Source organism: Oncorhynchus gorbuscha, linkage group LG14 (assembly GCF_021184085.1).
Source record: "Oncorhynchus gorbuscha isolate QuinsamMale2020 ecotype Even-year linkage group LG14, OgorEven_v1.0, whole genome shotgun sequence".
Lineage (NCBI taxonomy): Eukaryota > Metazoa > Chordata > Actinopteri > Salmoniformes > Salmonidae > Oncorhynchus > Oncorhynchus gorbuscha.
The window spans coordinates 56,164,916-56,185,964 of record NC_060186.1 but is presented as its reverse complement, the minus strand read 5'-3'; the positions used below and the strand labels follow the sequence as shown (position 1 = coordinate 56,185,964).

Here is a 21,049-nt window from a genome sequence, read left to right as displayed (position 1 = left end):
GGATGCAGGATTCATAACTTACTTCCCTAACTATACCCACAATAAGTATGAGAACTACCACCGCCTCCCTTCCTTCTTCTCTCCATTCCTTACCTCCCTGCTCCATCCTCCATTCCTCCCCCAAGACACAATAACAATCCAGTAATTAGTTTGGTTTCAACTGTGTTAGCAACATCAGGGAGAGAGAGGGGAGGGCAGAGAGAAAGAGAGGGAGAGTGAGAGAGATTGGTCTGTTTGCTGGATAGAAAACAGTTTAAAGAATCCTTCTGATTCCAAGCGGATTAAAAGCAATGATGCAATTGACCTTTTTTTTTTTTTTGCCAATCTTGATCTAAAAGCAGTCGTGAGTACTTATGGGATCTGTTGGATATTTACCTCAATCTTGACTAATAAGAACATTTAGGTGATGACAGTTGTCACAACTATTTGAGTTAAACAAACCTGTTGTCAAGTTTTTAAATACCACATTTGCACTAAGATTGTAATTGTTTTAGATGATATTGAATATATTGCGTTTGATCTATTTCAAATGGATATGTCTAATGCTTTTAGATGACTTTGGCCTACTTTAGAATGAATGAATAATGATATTTTGTATTTGACATATTTCAAAGTATTACCATTATTTTGTTTTCATACTGTAGAGTTGGATATGATGTGTCAGCGTTATGCGTAATTGGATAACTATCGGTTGTTATCTATCCAAGGCAAAGTGAATCAAGACAAGAAACAAATTATGTCTTTTTGAGATCACCGAGTATCAGTCTATATAAAAGGAAAACAAATATGATTGTATTGTCTGCTGCTCTACACTTGTGAGATTGCGAGTTTTGCCATGGAAACGGTGGACAGTGGCGCAGAGATAGTGACTGTGTGATCTGGTAGGCGAGGGAGAAATCTTCAAGCATCGCGAATGTTATTATTTTACAGAGCTGACATAATCTTGAATCGGAAAACATAGACATATTTTTTTCACAACGGTAAGGGGAGGTTATGTCAAACTTGGTGGTGTTAGTCAGACCAAGTCTTCACACGATATGTTGGACGTCGTTAAAATGAGGGTCTGATGCGATTCACGGGAGACACTTTTAGTTAGCCTACTGTGGTTAGGCTATGTCATCACGTCATTAATTCCCCTGAAAAGCAATGACAGGGTTTTCCTTTCGTGACATCTCACTGAATATCTGAAGCTAAACATCCCTGTCTGCTTGCGCACTCAAGGATCTAGTGCGCTTTGGAGAAACATAGGATTACGGATTACCTTCACTGAGACTGGAACTTTTACTCAGGCTCCAATATGTCTCTAAACCGGGTTTACACGGACACGGAGCAGTCTGCAGAGGATACTGGAGAATGTTCGGCCACAGTCTCATCGGACAACGGGCACGGGGCAGGTCGTACGCACGAGGTGACCGTGCGCAACACCGGCTGCTGCGTGTGCTTGCCGCGCATCATGCGCCTCACCTTTGCGCCCGAGTCCCTCGAGCAGCTCTACCAGGTCTACTTCCGACGACAGCGACAGGAGACTCTTCTCGTGCTGGTGGTGTTTGCGGCGCTTTTCAACTGCTATGTCATTGTCATGTGCGCAGTGGTGTACACGACAGACAAACGTGCAATGATCGTGGTCGCAGCAGTTGGACTTGCTGCGGATATTGTACTCTACACGCTTTGCCGACTGCGCAAACTCCCCGCGACGCTTGTTGTGCGCGGTGCGATACCATACATACTCTGGTTGATGATTGCCGTGCACGTGCTGTGCTACCTGGGGCTGAACTACCAGCTTTTCCCCCAAGCCAGTGACACAGCGGGCTGGCAGGTTTTCTTCAGCTTCTCCTGCTTCCTGACACTGCCCCTGACCCTGGTCCCTCTCCTACTGCTCACAGCTCTGTCCTGTGGGATCCATACCCTGGTGCTGGGGGTCACTATCGCCCAAAGGCACCAGGACAGCCTGCAGGGAACCATACTGCTCAGACAGGTAAAGGAGAGGTGGATGTGGGTACAGATTGGGATGGGGTGAGTGGAACAAAGGTGGGCAAAAAGGGAAGGGGTGCTGGTAGGTGAGTGCTCAGCAAAATCAGGGTGTACATTTAACTCGGAAAGTATTACATTTACACTATTTTCAGTGAACATATGAATCCCACTGAACTGGTGTTAAAATAACACTTTTGAAAGTGTTAAAGATGTAACTCTATTGCAGTGTTCCACATTCAACTCTTTAAGTTTTCAAATGAACTTAATTGTGGTGTTTTCATAACTCTACTGTAGAGTAATATGCAACACCTACAGTGTAAAACATAACACTTGATTTAGAGTAAAATTGACTTACTTTGCTTAGTGCTGTCACTATTACGCTTTTTCAGTGTACAAAATGAACACCTGTAGTATTAGAGTAAATCATTTTGGCGTGTTGTTTTAACACTGTATGGTGTATAGCCTAATTTCATATTTTCCAGATCATCTTTTCAAGCGAATTGTAGAGTTATCACCCATGACTGTAATTGTTAGTGACAGAGACATTGTTATTTAATTATTTTATTTTAAAGGTGTGTGGCTTTCACCAAGTGAGTACATAGGCAAATGCCATTATTATGCCATTCATGACAATACAATACGTATATGATTAAGACTTACCTTGAGGGCCTAGTTTCATCCTAACACAGTGGTGTTTGGCAACTCCTGGTTTTCAGGCCACACCAGGCCTGCAAGTCACATTATGCTGGCTTGCAAAGTGAGGTGTTATACCAATTGGAATACAGCCAGCGTTAGGATATCCAACAGTTGGAATTTTTATTCACCCTCAACCTGCATTCAGAATGACTGTCAGGGTTGCTTGAAGTTAGTAAGAAGACAACCTAAACCATTTCAGTAATGGTGCAATAAATATAGCAAATTGTTTGGATTAGTTTCGAAAAATGTCATTTGTCTTTGTGTAGCATGTGATTAATCAATCAAAAATACAGATATTAATAATATATTTTTTTAAATAACACTGGGGGTTAATTTACTCCAATGTGTTAATTTCACTCTTACAACAGGACCCTGAACAGCTTCAACCTTCAAGCCATAAGACTGATAAGTAGTTAAATACCCTAGCTAACTGCATTGACCCTTTTTGCACTAACTCTTTTGACTCATCACATACCCTGCTGTTATTATTTATTATCTATCCTGTTGCCAAGTCACTTTATCCCTGCTTATGTGTACAAACAGTATCCGCCACAATTACCCCGTACCCCTGCACATCGACTCGTTAATCATTGTGTATTTATTCCTTGTGTTATTATTTATAGATTTTTTGAATATTATGTCTTCATCTGCATTGTTGGGAAGGGCCCGTAAGTAAGCTTTTCACTGTTGGTCTACAACTGTTGTCTCCAAAGCAAGTGAAACATACACTTACATTTAATTTGACTTAACTCCTGAATCAACACTAGAAATGTTACATTGAAAAATCAACACTGGACAATTTGCTCTGTGGGAAAGAGGACAGGCTCAACACTGGCTGGTGAGATAGGGCATGATACAGGTGAGAGGACCTGAAACATCACACACACTCCAAACTTAGCTAATCACCATTAAGTTGCCTTTGTGTGTCAGGTTATGCAAGCCAGCTGTGCAGGGATCTGTGGGACACCCTTCGAGCTGAGTGTAATTTTGGAAAATGTTGTTGAACCTGCTCACTGTACTCAGTGAGAGTTGTCACTTAGGAACGCAACGCTCCCTCTGCATCCCTCACAACCTCAGTCAGTCAGGACTTCGTTTTCAGCCACGTTATGTTCATCCCTTCCCCCAGCTCCTGGCTAACTGGGTGTTGTACCTTTGTGCGGTCACTGTGGGCGTGATATCATACTACATGGCCGACAGGAAGTACCGAACGGCCTTCCTGGAGGCGCGCCAGTCCCTGGAGGTCAAACTCACCCTGGAGGAGCAGAGCACCCAGCAGGTAGATATGTGTGCGCGGGCGTCTGCATCCGTGCGTTTGTGTGTATGTGTGTGCCCTGATGCCCGAGTGACCTGTTACCGGCTGTCTTCTGTAGCTGTTAGCAGTGTGCTGTCACCTCTAGCTGTTAGCAGTGTGCTGTCACCTCTAGCTGTTAGCAGTGTGCTGTCACCTCTAGCTGTTAGCAGTGTGCTGTCACCTCTAGCTGTTAGCAGTGTGCTATCACCTCTAGCTGTTAGCAGTGTGCTGGATATCCCAGGACTGCTCTAATTGCAGTGTGTTGTCTCTGGCTCTGGTCTAAAGGGCTGATTAGACAGACTGTTGTTATCTTTACAGTAGAGGCATTGTTAAGGAGGTCCCATACGTACTGAGGTATGCAGAGGTGTGGGACCAGGGCTAATGTCTCTTTCCATCACTTCCCTCTTTCTTTCTTCTCTTGCCTTTTCCTCTCTCTCTCTCATCTTTCCATTCTCTCTCTGTCATCTCCCCCTTCTCTCTCCTCTGTCTCCTGTCCCCTCACACAATCCTCTCTGTCATTACTGTCAAATTAACTGAGTCGACCCTAATTCACTGCAGCTGATGAGCCAATTATTATTGTGTCCCTTCCATCCTCTGTTATGCTTTTCCCTGACTGCTACTATTTGTAGAGCAAACAGTATGGGCCCTGGAGAGAGAGAGAGAGACAGAGGGAGAGAGAGAAATACGTTAGAAAGACAGAATTCCCAGAGTGGCAAAGAGGCAGTGGAGGCTTCTAGGAGACGGGTGCAGCCAGCCAATCAGAACACATCTGACTGCTTCACATTGCCACGACGACGCGGCCCTGAGAGGATGCTCACAGAAATTATACTCCTGTCTCAAACATGCAGTACGCGCTGTGCGCAGGCACGCGCACACACTCACACACACACACAAACACGTCTGTCTCTGTCTTTGTGTGTGCAGGAGGAGTTGTTGCTGTCCATCCTGCCCAAACACATAGCAGAAGAGATGCTGGAGGGCATGAAGAAACAGGCTAACCAGAACGAAGTGCAGCAGTTCAACACCATGTACATGTACCGTCATGAGAACGTCAGGTTCGACAATGTTAATATAACGTAATGCGAACGTGAAGATGTGCTATCATTCAGAAATACTCATGACAATCATCTGTACTTTAACACATGGAAATTGAGCGAACCTATTAAGCAAGTTAGTTTTCTCTGCCTTCCCCTTTCTCTCCCCCTCTTCTCTCTCTCTCTCCCTCCCTCTCTCTTACAGTATCCTATTTGCTGATATAGTTGGTTTTACGCAGCTCTCCTCAGCGTGTAGTGCACAAGAGCTGGTCAAGCTGCTCAACGAACTGTTCGCCCGCTTTGACAAGCTAGCTGCTGTGAGTTTCTCTCTATACCAGGAATCGTCAACTAGATTCAGCCACGGTCCATTTTTTTTCTTGAGTGGATGGTCGGGGAGCCGGAGCATAATTACAAATCATTTTGAATTGCAAATTGACCGTAAAATGCCCAAACAGATATAATATTTGACTAAACCATAATATTAAAAAATTCTTACATTTGTATACGATCACGTGTCTTCTCTATAGGGAATAATTGGGAATAGATTTCCAAAATGAAAATCACTTGGAGTGGATTTCCTGGTGTTTGTACAGTCTTTTCTGTCCAACAATAAAAATAACATTTAAAAAATTGCTCAAAAAACTTGGGGAGCCAAATAAAAACACCCACGGACCAAATTCGGCCCGCCGGCCGCCAGTTGGAGAACCCTGCACTATACCTTGCTTTGTCTCATGGTCGTGTTTCTCTGCCTCCTTGTGTTGGTCTCTCCTTATCTCTCACAACAATACGTTATCTTAGGTGACTTTCACATTCATCCGACTCACCTATCTCTTCCATAAGGATACTTCTGCTGTCTTTAAAATACACTGTTTATTTCTCTCGCAAACACACACATCTCATAACATACTGACATTCATATTATTCCTGTCATTGTGTCTCTCTCTATATCCACCCTCCCTCCCTCCATACAGCAACACCACCAGTTGCGTATCAAGATCCTGGGAGACTGTTACTACTGTATCTGTGGCCTGCCTGATTACCGTGATGACCACGCAGCCTGTTCCATCATGATGGGCCTGGCCATGGTGGAGGCCATCTCGTAAGTGAGGGGAAGGAGGAGAGGAAGGAAAAGGAGGAGGAAGGGGGGAAGAAGGGTGGGATAGGTGGGAGAGGAGGGTGGAAGAGTGAGCATGAGGGATGTGCAATTTAGAAAAGGATAGCATTTAGAAAAACTGAATTGAATGAACCCCTTTTCCGTCCAAACTCAGGTATGTGCGTGAGAAGACTAAGACAGAGGTTGACATGCGTGTGGGGGTGCACACAGGCACTGTGTTGGGAGGGGTGCTGGGACAGAGGAGGTGGCAGTTTGATGTCTGGTCCACTGATGTCACTGTGGCCAACAAGATGGAGTCAGGAGGGATACCTGGGTAAGAAATGTACAGCAAGACCAAATGGCCCAGGGAGAGGTCACTAGTAATGTCTCTGAGTGTCACTTTCATTGCCAAGAGGGTACATAGACAGTGTGTGTCTATGGGTGTGCGTGTTCTCCAGGCGTGTCCACATCTCCCAGAGCACCATGGAGTGTCTGCATGGAGAGTTTGACCTGGAGCCAGGAAACGGAGGGGAGAGGTGTGAGTACCTGCTGGAGAAAGGCATAGATACCTACCTGGTGGTGTTCTCCAAGGAAACCACCCAGGTCAACGGACTCAACAGGGTAGTAAGTGATGACCTCTCTGTCTGGCCTGGTTCTATAAATGTAATGTTTTACATTCCTCGCTCTTTTCTGGCCTGGTTCTGTACATTAAATGTTTTATATTGCTCTCTCTCTCTGTCTCTCCTCACTCGTCATTTTTCAGAATAGAATCTCTCCCCAGTTGATTAACACCACAGAGACCAATGGGAGTGTCGGTTCTGTCCGGGGCACGCCCACAGAGCGCAAACAGGAAGCAAAAACACAGGTACACCTAACCCCTAACTTCCATATTTTCTTTTAAGATTTTGATTAGATTTGACTAATTGTATGAATTTCACTACGAGCCTATCCATGACCTCTGACCTGTGTTGCCTAGGTGACGAGCCCTCGGCGTCAAATAAAAAAGAAAGTAGATGCCAGGGAGAGTGAACAGGAGCTGAACAGACTACTGCACCTGGAGCTGCTGGAGAGAGAGAACGAAGAGACGTAAGAGAGGAGGAGAAGGGGAAAGGGAGGACAGGCTGGGGGGACAAAGCAAAGAAGAAGGAAAAGTATATACCATCTCTCACTCTTTTGATCTCTCTCTCTCTCTCTCTCTCTCTCTCTCTCTCTCTCTCTCTCTCTTTCTATCAGTGCGAAGGAGCGTCGGACCAACCCTGTGTCCCTGCAGTTTGTGGATGGGGAGTTGGAGGAGCGTTACTCTGCAGAGAAGGAAAGACAGAGTGGTGTAGCTTTCTGCTGCAGCTGCCTGGTCCTCTTTTTCTCTGCAGGCATGGAGGTCCTCATAGACCCAATGTGAGTTCACACATTATATTCAACACAAAATATTAAATATACTGTACTACAACATAAACTACAACATAAACATAAACGTCCCTTTTTCAGGACACTGTCTTTAAAACATCATTTGTAAAAATCCAAATATCTTCACAGATCTTCATTGTAAAGGGTTTAAACACTGTTTCACAAAATTGCAGTACTGCGTAAAGTTCTGTATCCAATTTTCAAGGAAAATAGACTAAAAGGGAAACGAGTAGCTCTCGTCCTCAATAAACTATATATTGATAACCAGTTGTTCAGAGACACAAAGACTAGTCCATGGTTATTTTAAAAATTACAAAGTTCTTATAGACGAGGAAAATAATTTAACACAATTCTAGCCCGGTTATGGTTTGTAAAAATGAAATAGAAAATCTATATTTTTTTTATTGATCTTCAAATATAACTAATTGGAACACTCAATCACTAATTCAACATGATGATGATAAAAACTCAGTAAACAGAAGACACAGTGGATGGTGTGGTGTGTTTATTTATTTTATGTTATTTGTTATATTTGGGAAAGTGTGTCATTGAGTGACCTTGTACCTAGCCGGTGGGGCTTCCGGTGGGCTGCCCCCACCCAGGCATTGGCAGTGATGGCAACACTTGCTGCAGTAGCCCATGGGGAGGGGGTCACACTCGGACATTCAGAGAGGGGGAATATTATTGTGGCCCTGGTGGCACAAAATCAAAAGTCTGACTGCATGGAGATGCTTGGGAATATGGTCAATACGGGGGACCGTGTTGTGGGTATTTCAGGGAAAAGGTGTATATTTGGCCTCCATCATCTAGGACGTGACAATGGTTCATAAAATCTTTCCATTTCTGCCCATTTTTTTGCACAGTCTTGCAGGCCTTCTCATACAGCTGCAACTGTATATGCATTCGTAAATCAAGCCCTTTCTTGAGTTGGGCTCTGGTATGGTGCAACTGTTGAGAATGTGAGCCTGTGGTTGAGTGTGTGGGTGTATGTGCGTAACCCACAACTGTTGAGAATGTGAGCCTGTGGTTGAGTGTGTGGGTGTATGTGTGTAACCCACAACTGTTGAGAATGTGAGTCTGTGGTTGAGTGTGTGGGTGTATGTGCGTAACCCACAACTGTTGAGAATGTGAGCCTGTGGTTGAGTGTGTGGGTGTATGTGCGTAACCCACAACTGTTGAGAATGTGAGCCTGTGGTTGAGTGTGTGGGTGTATGTGCGTAACCCACAACTGTTGAGAATGTGAGCCTGTGGTTGAGTGTGTGGGTGTATGTGCGTAACCCACAACTGTTGAGAATGTGAGCCTGTGGTTGAGTGTGTGGGTGTATGTGCGTAACCCACAACTGTTGAGAATGTGAGCCTGTGGTTGAGTGTGTGGGTGTATGTGCGTAACCCACAACTGTTGAGAATGTGAGCCTGTGGTTGAGTGTGTGGGTGTATGTGCGTAACCCACAACTGTTGAGAATGTGAGCCTGTGGTTGAGTGTGTGGGTGTATGTGCGTAACCCACAACTGTTGAGAATGTGAGCCTGTGGTTGAGTGTGTGGGTGTATGTGCGTAACCCACAACTGTTGAGAATGTGAGCCTGTGGTTGAGTGTGTGGGTGTATGTGCGTAACCCACAACTGTTGAGAATGTGAGCCTGTGGTTGAGTGTGTGGGTGTATGTGCGTAACCCACAACTGTTGAGAATGTGAGCCTGTGGTTGAGTGTGTGGGTGTATGTGCGTAACCCACAACTGTTGAGAATGTGAGCCTGTGGTTGAGTGTGTGGGTGTATGTGCGTAACCCACAACTGTTGAGAATGTGAGCCTGTGGTTGAGTGTGTGGGTGTATGTGCGTAACCCACAACTGTTGAGAATGTGAGCCTGTGGTTGAGTGTGTGGGTGTATGTGCGTAACCCACAACTGTTGAGAATGTGAGCCTGTGGTTGAGTGTGTGGGTGTATGTGCGTAACCCACAACTGTTGAGAATGTGAGCCTGTGGTTGAGTGTGTGGGTGTATGTGCGTAACCCACAACTGTTGAGAATGTGAGCCTGTGGTTGAGTGTGTGGGTGTATGTGCGTAACCCACAACTGTTGAGAATGTGAGCCTGTGGTTGAGTGTAACCCACAACTGTGAGGTGAGTGTGGTTGAGTGTGTGGGTGTATGCGTAACCCACAACTGTTGAGAATGTGAGCCGGTGGTTGAGTGTGTGGGTGTATGTGCGTAACCCACAACTGTTGAGAATGTGAGCCGGTGGTTGAGTGTGTGGGTGTATGTGCGTAACCCACAACTGTTGAGAATGTGAGCCTGTGGTTGAGTGTGTGGGTGTATGTGCGTAACCCACAACTGTTGAGAATGTGAGCCTGTGGTTGAGTGTGTGGGTGTATGTGCGTAACCCACAACTGTTGAGAATGTGAGCCTGTGGTTGAGTGTGTGGGTGTATGTGCGTAACCCACAACTGTTGAGAATGTGAGCCTGTGGTTGAGTGTGTGAGCCTGTGGTAGTGTGTGGGTGTGCGTAACCCACAACTGTTGAGAATGTGAGCCTGTGGTTGAGTGTGTGGGTGTATGTGCGTAACCCACAACTGTTGAGAATGTGAGCCGGTGGTTGAGTGTGTGGGTGTATGTGCGTAACCCACAACTGTTGAGAATGTGAGCCGGTGGTTGAGTGTGTGGGTGTATGTGCGTAACCCACAACTGTTGAGAATGTGAGCCTGTGGTTGAGTGTGTGGGTGTATGTGCGTAACCCACAACTGTTGAGAATGTGAGCCTGTGGTTGAGTGTGTGGGTGTATGTGCGTAACCCACAACTGTTGAGAATGTGAGCCTGTGGTTGAGTGTGTGGGTGTATGTGCGTAACCCACAACTGTTGAGAATGTGAGCCTGTGGTTGAGTGTGTGGGTGTATGTGCGTAACCCACAACTGTTGAGAATGTGAGCCTGTGGTTGAGTGTGTGGGTGTATGTGCGTAACCCACAACTGTTGAGAATGTGAGCCTGTGGTTGAGTGTGTGGGTGTATGTGCGTAACCCACAACTGTTGCGCACATACAGAAGTAAAAGATGTTAGGGACAATATAGGATGATTCACAATAATTGTTCGCTAATATAATAATTACTTGTAATTTTGGTAATGGCGAGACTGGTGAGAGGTAAAACCCTTTGCATAAACTGCCCACATTACAACAAATATTAATAGCTAATTGTGGAAAATAAGAAACAGGATTTTAAATATATATTTCTTTTGATGGCCTAGTATAATACAAATCAAGGTGAGGGCGATGGAAATGCATTTGGCGGTTGATCTACTTCTGTTCTGTAAATGGCACTGTGTTCTCTTTTCGAAGGAAGAATCCCAGTCTTTTCAGGGCTACGGGATTCGGGGGTGGTCTGCCAGGCATTGGGATGACAACCCAACTCTGGATGAGGGCTTTTAGCAGGTGGAATAGTGGGGACCAATTGGAGGTTTACTTAGTGGCAATGCAAATATCATGGTACAGCTAAATAGACACTTAATCATCGTGTTACTTTTTAATGGTACGTAAACAAACATATATTTTGATAAATAGAATTGAAAGGTGTGTCTCATTATGGTAAGTGGTGAAATAAGTATAGCCAGTTAGAATTGTAATGGCCTAGCAGAGAATAAGAAAAGATGATCAGTATTTACCTGGCTAAAAGAGAAGGAATATAATATCTATTGTTTACAGGAAACACACAGTTGAAAAAATATATGGCGAATAGAAATCCAAAATGGATGATGTTGAGAGAGATGGGAGGGGTTGAATGGAGATGAAGGGTGGGACTAATAACAAGATAAACCATGTAAAACATACAGGGTCTGTAAAATGTATATAGGTTCAGAACTTTTTGTGAAATAGCACAGTTACAAATAGAAATCAAACTGGATGGACATCAGAAATAGAGGAAGGACTAAAAACAAACACAAAAATAACTATTGTAAAATAGACTGTGTCTGTAGAATGTATATAAGATGTATAAATTGCAGGTAAAAGCCAAAGTGTTTATTAGTTTACACCAATTGGGGGAAGGGTGGTAGGGTTTGAGGGGAATAATAAAGGTATATTCTTTAAAAAGTATGTATATCTATATAGGTATATATGTGTATATATATGCATACGTGTATGTATGTGGATATATATATTTAACAAAAAATATATGGGGGATTGAAAATGAAGCAGACAATTACATTGATGGAAGCAACAATCTTTCCGCAATATTAAGCTGATCCACCCCTTAAAGAAGTCATAAAAATGTAAAAAACACTGTTTCCTATGAATGTTCAATGAACCATAAACAATTAATGAACATGCACCTGTGTAACGGTTGTTAATTTAATTTTTTATTTTACCTTTATTTAACCAGGCAAGTCAGTTAAGAACAAATTCTTATTTTCAATGACGGCCTAGGAACAGTGGGCTAACTGCCTGTTCAGGGGCAGAACGACAGATTTGCACCTTGTCAGCTCGGGGGCTAGTCCAACGCTCTAACCACTAGGCTACCCTGCCGCCCCGTTAAGACACTAACAGCTTACAGACGGTAGGCAATTAAGGTCACAGTTATGAAAACTTAGGACTCTAAAGAGGCATTTCTACTGTCACTGCAAAACATCAAAAGACAGATGCCCAGGGTTCCTGCTCATCTGCGTGAATGTGCCTTAGGTATGCTGCATGGAGGCATGAGGACTGCAGATGTGGCCAGGGCAATAAATTGCAATGTCCGTACTGTGAGACGCCTTAGACAACACTACAGGGAGACAGGATGGAGAGATGATCGTCATCGCAGTGGCAGACCACGTGCAACAACACCTGCACAGGATCGGTACTTCTGAACATCACACCTGCGGGACAGTTACAAGATTGCAACAACAACTCCCTGAATTACACCAGGAACGCACAATCCCTCCATCAATGCTCAGACTGTCCGCAATAGGGCTTGTAGGCCTGTTGTAAGGCAGGTCCTCACCAGACATCACTGGCAACAACGTTGTCCATGGGCAAAAACCCACCATTGCTGGACCAGACAGGACTGGCAAAAGTGCTCTTCACTCTCAACGCTGTGCGTTACAGGGAAGACATCCTCTTCCCTCATGTGGTACCCTTCCTGCAGGCTCATCCTGACATGACCCTCCAGCATGACAATGCCACCAGCCATACTGCTAGTTATGTGCGTGATTTCCTGCAAGACAGGAATGTTATTGTTCTGCCGTGGCCAGCGAAGAGCCCGGATCTCCCATTGAGCACGTCTGGGACCTGTTGTATCAGAGGGTGAGGGCTAGGGCCATTCCCCCCAGAAATGACCATGAACTTGCAGGTGCCTTGGTAGAAGAGTGGGGTAACATCTCACAGCAAGAACTGGCAAATCTGGTGCAGTCCATGAAGAGGAGATGCACTGCAGTACCTAATTCCGCTGGTGGCCACACCAGATACTGACTGTTACTTTTGATTTTGACCCCTCCTTTGTTCAGGGACACATTATTCCATTTCTGTTAGTCACATGTCTGTGGAACTTGTTCAGTTCATGTCTCAGATGTTGAATCTTGTTATGTTCATACAAATATATACACGTTAATTTTGCTGAAAATAAATGCACTTGTCAGTGAGAGGACGTTTCGTTTTTTGCTGAGTTTAGTATGTGTGCCTCTGTCTGACAGGCTGGTAGTGAACTATGTGACCCTGGCGATTGGAGAGGGATTGCTGCTCATTCTCACTATCTGCTCCATGGCTGCCGTCTTCCCTCGTGTGAGTCTCCTCCTCTGATGATGATGATAATGATGGAGGTGGTGATGATAATGGCAGTGATGATGGTGATTATAATAATGTTTGTCTGTGTAAAAGATGTTCTCGAAGAGGCTCGTGTCGTTCTCGATGTGGATCGATCGAACCCGTTGGGCACGGAACACCTGGGCCATGGCAGCCATCTTTGTTTTAACCATGGCTGAGATTGCCGATATGGTGAGCCAATTTTTTCAGCTTGTGTGTGTTCTTACCTTTTTGCTATCATACTCTTCAGTACCTTCTAAACGATTTGTGTCTGAGTACCTATCCGGTTGTGACGAGATGGAGTACAGCTAAGACCGGAAGTGATTTTTTTTTGTAACAGGTTAGGAGAGCATTTTAGCTAACCCTAAACATTTTCCTAACCTTAACCTGCTATGTTAATTGTCCTAACCTGCTGCGTAAGTTCTCCTAACCTGCTGCAAAAAAATGACTTTCAGTCGTAGCTGTATACCACCAGAGAGGAAGAGGCGAAGCGACAGGTTTCCCTCTCACCAAAATCTGTCCAAAGTAAGCCCAATGCGTTTCTATGGGCTTATTTTGGACATCAGCTTGTCGCCTGTCTTCCCGCCTTTGGAACAACAACTCCCATTGTTAGGGCGGAGACATGAGCATTTCATCATTATATACAGGTTTCTGATACCACGTAGTCAAAACCTACCCATCCCCATAGGGGTCCATTACAGAGAGTTAGCTGTCTCTCACTGCCTGCACGCTCATTTGGAAGGCCCAACAGGGACAGCCTGTTCCACACTTTACTGCTTTTTCTGTTAGGCAGGAACAGGACTCCCAAATGTCAAGAGAGGAATTATCAGTGGCGCAGAGATGTCTAGTGGAGTGTGGAGCATAGAGAATGTGCGGCCACTGCAATGTTGCCCAAATTATGCTTGAGTTAAAATATTGCTTTAGTTTGTTTTTGTTTAAATGTTACACTGACGTTTTTTGTAACATTACATGCTAACATAGCATTAGGGGAGTTATAGTGCATGCCACTACTGGAGTATTGCCTTAGTTTATGGATTGAACATTTCTCACCCCAACCCCTCTTGACATTGTAGCTGAGCTGTGTCCAGCCTCCCTTCCTGTTCCTCAACATCAGTGCTGGCCTCAGCAGGGAGTCGCTAGGTGACGGAGGTTGTGCAGAAAACCCTAAACACTACAGCTATATGGCGGTGCTGTCGCTTGTGGCGACCACCATGCTGGTGCAGGTGAGCCACCTGGTCAAGCTGGGGCTCATGCTGCTGGTCATTGTGGCAACGGGCGCCGTCAACATCTACAGCTGGAGGGATATCTACGACCTGTATGACTTCATACGATTCACCAGCTACAGGTGAGGAACTATAATCCCTCAAGTGGTGCTAAAAACATGTACTTACATGGTAGTTATATTGGCAGGTAAAGTAGAAAGCTGTGGATACTCAATGTGTTCTCTCTCCCTCTCGCATCCTCAGGATGTCTATAGTCCCTTCCAAGTACCTTATGACAGTGATGATCATGATCATGATGATCTGCTTCTACTACTTTGCCAGACATGTGGGTTACCTCCTCCTGAACATCCTCACAATCACACCTCCTATTCACATTGAGTCAGACGTCCACGAGCATCAGCCTCGAACTCGTCAATCATACAAACTGAGAAAGACTTGCTGTTGTTACTGATCCCCCCGACAGCACTAGTCTGTGTGAGCTTGCTTGAAACACTCCCTCTCTTACACTCCACCCTCCTCTTTTTCACCAGGTGGAGAGGCAGTCGCGGAAGCTTTTCCTGTGGAAGATTGAGGTGCATGACCAGAAGGAGAGGGTGTTTGAGATGAGGCGCTGGAATGAAGCGCTGGTCACCAACATGCTGCCTGAACATGTAGCCAAACACTTCCTTGGTTCTAAGAAGAGAGACGAGGTGAGAGAGGGACAATTAACATACAAACAAAAAGGGAGCGAGACTCAAAGAAAGGGCATTCAAAAAATACAGGAAATTGTAAAAGGATGTATGATGAGCTTGAGTGTTTTTTTCTTACCCATCAATTTTGTTTCTCCTCTGTAGGAGCTGTACAGCCAGTCATACGATGAGATAGGAGTGATGTTTGCCTCCATCCCCAACTTCTCAGACTTCTACACAGAGGAGGGCATCAACAATGGGGGCATAGAGTGTCTGAGGATCCTCAATGAGATTATCTCTGACTTTGACAGTGTGAGTGATCTCTCGCTCTCTCTGTGTGTGTGTGTGTTTTAGTACAGTAACGGGATAATTAACTTCCTTGCTCCCCTGCCAGCTGTTGGACAGGAATGAGTTCCGCTTCATCACTAAGATTAAGACTATAGGAAGCACCTACATGGCTGCGTCTGGAGTCACACCCGAGAGCAACACCAACGGATACTGCAACCGCCCGGTAACCACAGCAACTGACAACACAGAATACATCATCAAGCTCAATGTATATCAGCATGACTAATGGCGTTGATGATGATGATAATGATGAAGGCTCTATTTCTCCCCTTCAGATAGAGGAACAGTCATTGTTAGAACGTTGGCAGCACTTAGCTGACCTGGCAGACTTTGCTCTGGCCATGAAGGTCACTCTCACCAAACTCAACGACCAGTCCTTCAACAACTTCATGCTACGCATCGGTAAGTGTGTGTGTGTGTGTGCGTGTGCCTGCGAGCGTGCGTGAGTGTGTGTGTTTGAGTGACATGTCTCTTCCTCTTAGGTCTGAATAAGGGCTCGGTTTTGGCTGGAGTGATTGGTGCTCGTAAACCTCATTATGACATCTGGGGCAACACAGTCAACGTAGCCAGCAGAATGGAGTCTACAGGGGTGATGGGCAACATCCAGGTAACACACATTTCCTCACCTGTCTACTACCCTCCTCTCTTTCCCCCTTATTTTCTTCAATCTTTTCCCTTCTTCTCCTCTCTTTAATCTTGATAAACAGTTTTCTTTCTACGTCCTATAATGTCCCATTTTTATCCGTCATTACCCTATGATGTGCTTCCCCCAGGTGGTGGAGGACTGTTATGACATCCTAAAGGAGTACGGATTCCGCTTCGTCAGGAGAGGCCCCATCTTTGTCAAGGGGAAGGGGGAGCTACTAACCTTCTTCATGAAAGGGAAAGACAAAACTAGTAACAACGGCACTGGTCCCACCACTACTACTACCCTTCCTCACCAAGTAGTGGACCATTCCTGATCCTGACCCACACCTGCTGAAACAACAGACAGTAGAGAATACACACGGATTCATCATTCTTATGTAACATCCTATAGAAATGCTATGACAGATCAAACTTAAAAATCATAGACAAGTGTACAGTTAATGCATAGGCAAGCATACTGTTTCGAAACAGGCTAAGAAAACAAAAACACACTCAATTCTGTACTAGCCGCTTCTGGATTCTATGGTAACTGATAGTTCAAGTGAAAAATATAAAATCATACCTTTTGATGGGTGGGTACATGTACAAAATATTTGTTTATATATTTAGATATAGGCAACTACTTCATAGAACAACATATCACTACACCCTAAGTCCATATTGACATCAACTAAACTCACTAGTGTGACAGTTTGCCTTCAGTATGATGATCCTCTATGTTCTTTTATTGTTTTTAAACAGTTTAAACAGTCAAGCTCGGGTTTTGTAAGATAATGACGCTTGATAGATTTTGTATTTATAAAGTGTTGATAAAAAATGTTTTCATTCACTTTTTACGAGGTTTGTGTGGCGATTATTCTTTACATGTAATGTCTTGGTGGGGCAAACAAAAAATTGTGGGCTGCTTGCCAGCTAAGCCACAACACTAAACAATACATGATTTGCACTATAACGGTGACAAATGTGACAATCAGTGCCCACAAACTGTTAAGGCCTACATAAAGCTGTCCCAACAGCAGAGTCCCAACACATTTACATTTTACATTTAAGTCATTTAGCAGACGCTCTTATCCAGAGCGACTTACAAATTGGTGCATTCACCTTATGACATCCAGTGGGACAGTCACTTAACAATAGTGCATCTAAAACTTAGGGGGTGGGGTGAGAGGGATTACTTAACCTATCTAGGTATTCCTTAAAGAGGTGGGGTTTCAGGTGTCTCCGGAAGGTGGTGATTGACTCCGCTGTCCTGGCGTCGTGAGGGAGTTTGTTCCACCATTGGGGGGCCAGGGCAGCGAACAGTTTTGACTGGCCTTACCACTGCTACACCTGGCTATCAGCAGAGCCTTGTCTGGCAGCAAAACAGTTCATTCAGCCTCATTTACTGCCTTTAAAAAAAAACATAGCTGATATGGCTGACTTGCTTAAACAAATGTGGTTTCTACTGACAATTGAGATGTACAAACTATGATATAAGGGGACGACAAGCGGATAAGAGGCAATCCGTAATTTCGATTAAGACATTAATGAGCGAGCGACGGCAGATATAGTCAACATAACTATTTTTTTCAGCACTTTCGAAATGTACAGCGACAGAATTCAGAACATGGGCCGTTCTTACAGTGTACTCCCTGTACAACAAATCAGAACCGTGGGATAAATAAAAGGGGCAACTAAACAGACAATGAAAGCTCTTACAATTTTAGATGATTACATTGTTCTAAACCAGGTTATAGGCTACATGTGCACCACCAAATTAGAACAGTAGGAGAACTGAAGAGGTGAAAATAGCACAAATTATTAGGGTGAGGCACATTGAACACTGTTTGGGTCGTTGCGTGTCAAAAAAGATGCACATCATATAACACTATTTGACGTGTTAAATAAGCTTTTCATTTGACACGTCAAAAAACACAATTCTATAATAGAATGCTGTGTGTGCTGAATTTTCACGTGCAAGTCCAGCGCCACCACGGCTATCAGTAGCACTGTCAAATCTGTACAAAAAAGGTCTGCAAACAAGCACACAACGGGCCACGAACAATGTATTTACAATACCTCGTTGGTGAAAATAGACCAAATGCTTAGAGTACGGCACATGGGCTACTAACGGCTTACTACACAACATACACTTAGTATTACTTTCTTAGTTACAGTATACATATCTCCCTTGCATATTACATCCTTATGCAGCAGCATACAAGACTCACCTTGTGAAGGTGGCACAGTGGGTCTTCGTGGGCAAATTTTGTCATCAAAGTGGCATTTTCTGGATTTATGGTGAGAACTCTGGAAAAAAAACACACAGCCACTCCACCGATAAGTCCACTATAATTGAGAATTTTAATAATCATTTCTCTACGGCTGGCCATGCTTTCCACATGGCTAACCCTACCCCGGTCAACTGCCCGGCATCCTCCACAGCAACCCGCCAAAGCCCTCACCATTTCTCCTTTACCCAAATCCAGATAGCTGATCTTCTGAAAGAGCTGCAAAATCTGGACCCCTACAAATCAGCCGGGCTAGACAATCTGGACCCTCTCTTTCTAAAATTATCTGCCGAAATTATTGCAACCCCTATTACTAGCCTGTTCAACCTCTCTGAGATTCCCATATATTGGAACGCTGCCGCAGTCATCCCCCTCCTCAAAGGGGGTGACACTCTAGACCCAAACTGCTACAGACCTATATCTATCCTACCCTGTCTTTCTAAGGTCTTCGAAAGCCAAGTTAACAAACAGATTACTGACCATTTCGAATCCCACCATACTTTCTCCGCTATGCAATCTGGTTTCAGAGCTGGTCATGGGAGCACCTCAGCCACGCTCAAGGTTCTAAACGACATCATAAACACAATCGATAAGAGACATTACTGTGCAGCCGTATTCATCTACCTGGCCAAGGCTTTCGACTCTGTCAATCACAACATTCTTATTGGCAGACTCGACAGCCTTGGTTTATCAAATGATTGCCTCGCCTGGTTTACCAACTACTTCTCTGATAGAGTTCAGTGTGTCAAATCGGAGGGCCTGTTGTCTGGATCTCTGACAGTCTCTATGGGTGTGCCACAGGGTTCAATTCTCAGGCCGACTCTCTTTTCTGTATACATCAATGATGTTGCTCTTGCTGCTGGTGATTCTCTGATCCACCTCTACGCAGACGACACCATTCTGTATACTTGGACGGCTCTGACTTAGAATACGTGGACAACTACAAATACCTGGGTGTCTGGTTAGACTGTAAACTCTCCTTCCAGACTCACATTAAGCATCTCCAATCCAAAAATGTAATCTAGAATTGGCTTCCTATATCGCAACAAAGCATCCTTCACTCATGCTGCCAAACATACCCTCGTAAAACTGACCATTCTACCGATCCTCGACTTTGGTGATGTCATCTATAAAATAGCCTCCAACACTCTACTCAACAAACTGGATGCAGTCTATCACAGTGCCATCCGCTTTGTCACCAAAGCCCCATACACTACCCACCATTGCAACCTGTACGCTCTCGTTGGTTGGCCCTCACTTCATTCTCGTCGCCAAACCCACTGGCTACAGGTTATCTACAAGTCTCTGCTAGGTAAAGCCCCGTCTTATCTCAGTTCACTGGTCACCATAGCAGCACCCACTCGTAGCACGCACTCCAGCAGGTATATATCACTGGTCACCCCCAAAGCCAATTCCTCCCTTGGTTGTCTTTCCTTCCAGTTCTCTGCTGCCCATGACTGGAACGAATTGCAAAAATCTCAGATCACTGCACCTGTACATAGCCTATCTGTAAACAACCCATCTATCTACCTACCTCATCCCCATACTGGTATTTATTTATTTTGCTCCTTTGCACCCCAGTATCTCTACCTGCACATTCATCTTCTGCCGATCTACCATTCTACTTCCCCACCATGGCCTATTTATTTCCTTAACTTACCTCATTTGCACTCACTGTATATAGACTTTTTGTTATTATTATATTATTGTATTATAACTCTATGGCAGGAATTAAAGGGCTGAAATTTTGGATGTCTACACTAACTAAGCACTTAAACTTGGTGATGACGTACTGTCCCCATGAGTGACAGAACACTGAGCCAATCATGGCGCAATGCTCCTATTTTCTGCTGGCTCGCCCCACCACCACAGAAAGCACTGAGCTAGGCTGAAACACCTGCATTTTAGAGATGCCTCAAGAAAACAGAAAACAGACCATGTGTGTATGCAGCTTTATTAACTGAATTATACATGCATTTTTTTACATTGTTTGCAAACTGATATGTGACACGTATTAATGCCAACTAGGCAAGCCCCCAAAAAATACATATTGAAATATACACTAATGCTAAATAATGGCCTGTAATCGAACCCACAAACTAGTCTAAAGAAGGACAGTTGTATTGCTTCTTTAATCAGGACAACAGTTTTCAGCTGTGCTAACATAAATTTCAAAAGGTTTTTTAAATTATCAATTAGCCTTTTAAAATGATATACTTGGATTATCTAACGCAATGTGCCATTGGAACACAGGCGTGATGGTTGCTGATAATGGGCCTCTGTACGCCTATGTAGATATTCCATTAAAATCCGACGTTTTCATCTACAATAGTAATTTACAACATTAACAATGTCTACACTGTATTTCTGATCAATTTTATGTTATTTTAATGGACAAAAAAAAATGTTTTTCTTTAAAAAACAAGGACATTTCTATGTGACGCCAAACTTTTGAACGGTAGTGTGTGTATATATATATATATATATAAATTTCAAAAAAATGTGGTGCTCAAAACAGCCCTGAATGATGGGTTGCCATTGTCTGTGTATTTCAACCTACTACCGTACAGTATTTCTGCAATCCTCAGCACAGTGAATTGCAGTATTATTTCTGGCCTCTGGGGGTCATTGTTGCACCATGTATGCA

At 44.1% G+C, this 21,049-nt stretch overlaps 1 protein-coding gene across 1 annotated transcript; it reads left to right on the top strand.

Moving 5' to 3' along the window:
- The first annotated feature begins 418 nt into the window (after window positions 1–418).
- Window positions 419–16,966, top strand: LOC123995167 (adenylate cyclase type 3-like). The gene is made up of 20 exons (XM_046298575.1): window positions 419–1,975; window positions 3,794–3,943; window positions 4,883–5,013; window positions 5,198–5,309; window positions 5,964–6,091; window positions 6,261–6,419; window positions 6,544–6,709; window positions 6,849–6,950; window positions 7,062–7,171; window positions 7,319–7,480; window positions 13,137–13,224; window positions 13,321–13,437; window positions 14,319–14,590; window positions 14,712–14,793; window positions 14,999–15,157; window positions 15,302–15,448; window positions 15,531–15,647; window positions 15,760–15,886; window positions 15,967–16,091; window positions 16,258–16,966. The coding sequence occupies exons 1-20, from the start codon at window positions 1,298–1,300 to the stop codon at window positions 16,444–16,446; spliced, it is 3,321 nt and encodes a 1,106-aa protein (XP_046154531.1). The 5' UTR covers window positions 419–1,297; the 3' UTR covers window positions 16,447–16,966.
- The last annotated feature ends 4,083 nt before the right edge of the window (window positions 16,967–21,049 follow it).

Bases quoted from the DNA above. Each gene is read 5' to 3' on its own strand.
- LOC123995167 (XM_046298575.1), top strand. From the start codon at position 1,298: ATGTCTCTAAACCGGGTTTACACGGACACGGAGCAGTCTGCAGAGGAT. The intron at 5,014-5,197 runs GTTCGACAATGT...TCTCTCTTACAG, and splicing joins TACCGTCATGAGAACGTCAG to TATCCTATTTGCTGATATAG. The intron at 7,172-7,318 runs GTAAGAGAGGAG...TCTTTCTATCAG, and splicing joins GAGAGAGAGAACGAAGAGAC to TGCGAAGGAGCGTCGGACCA.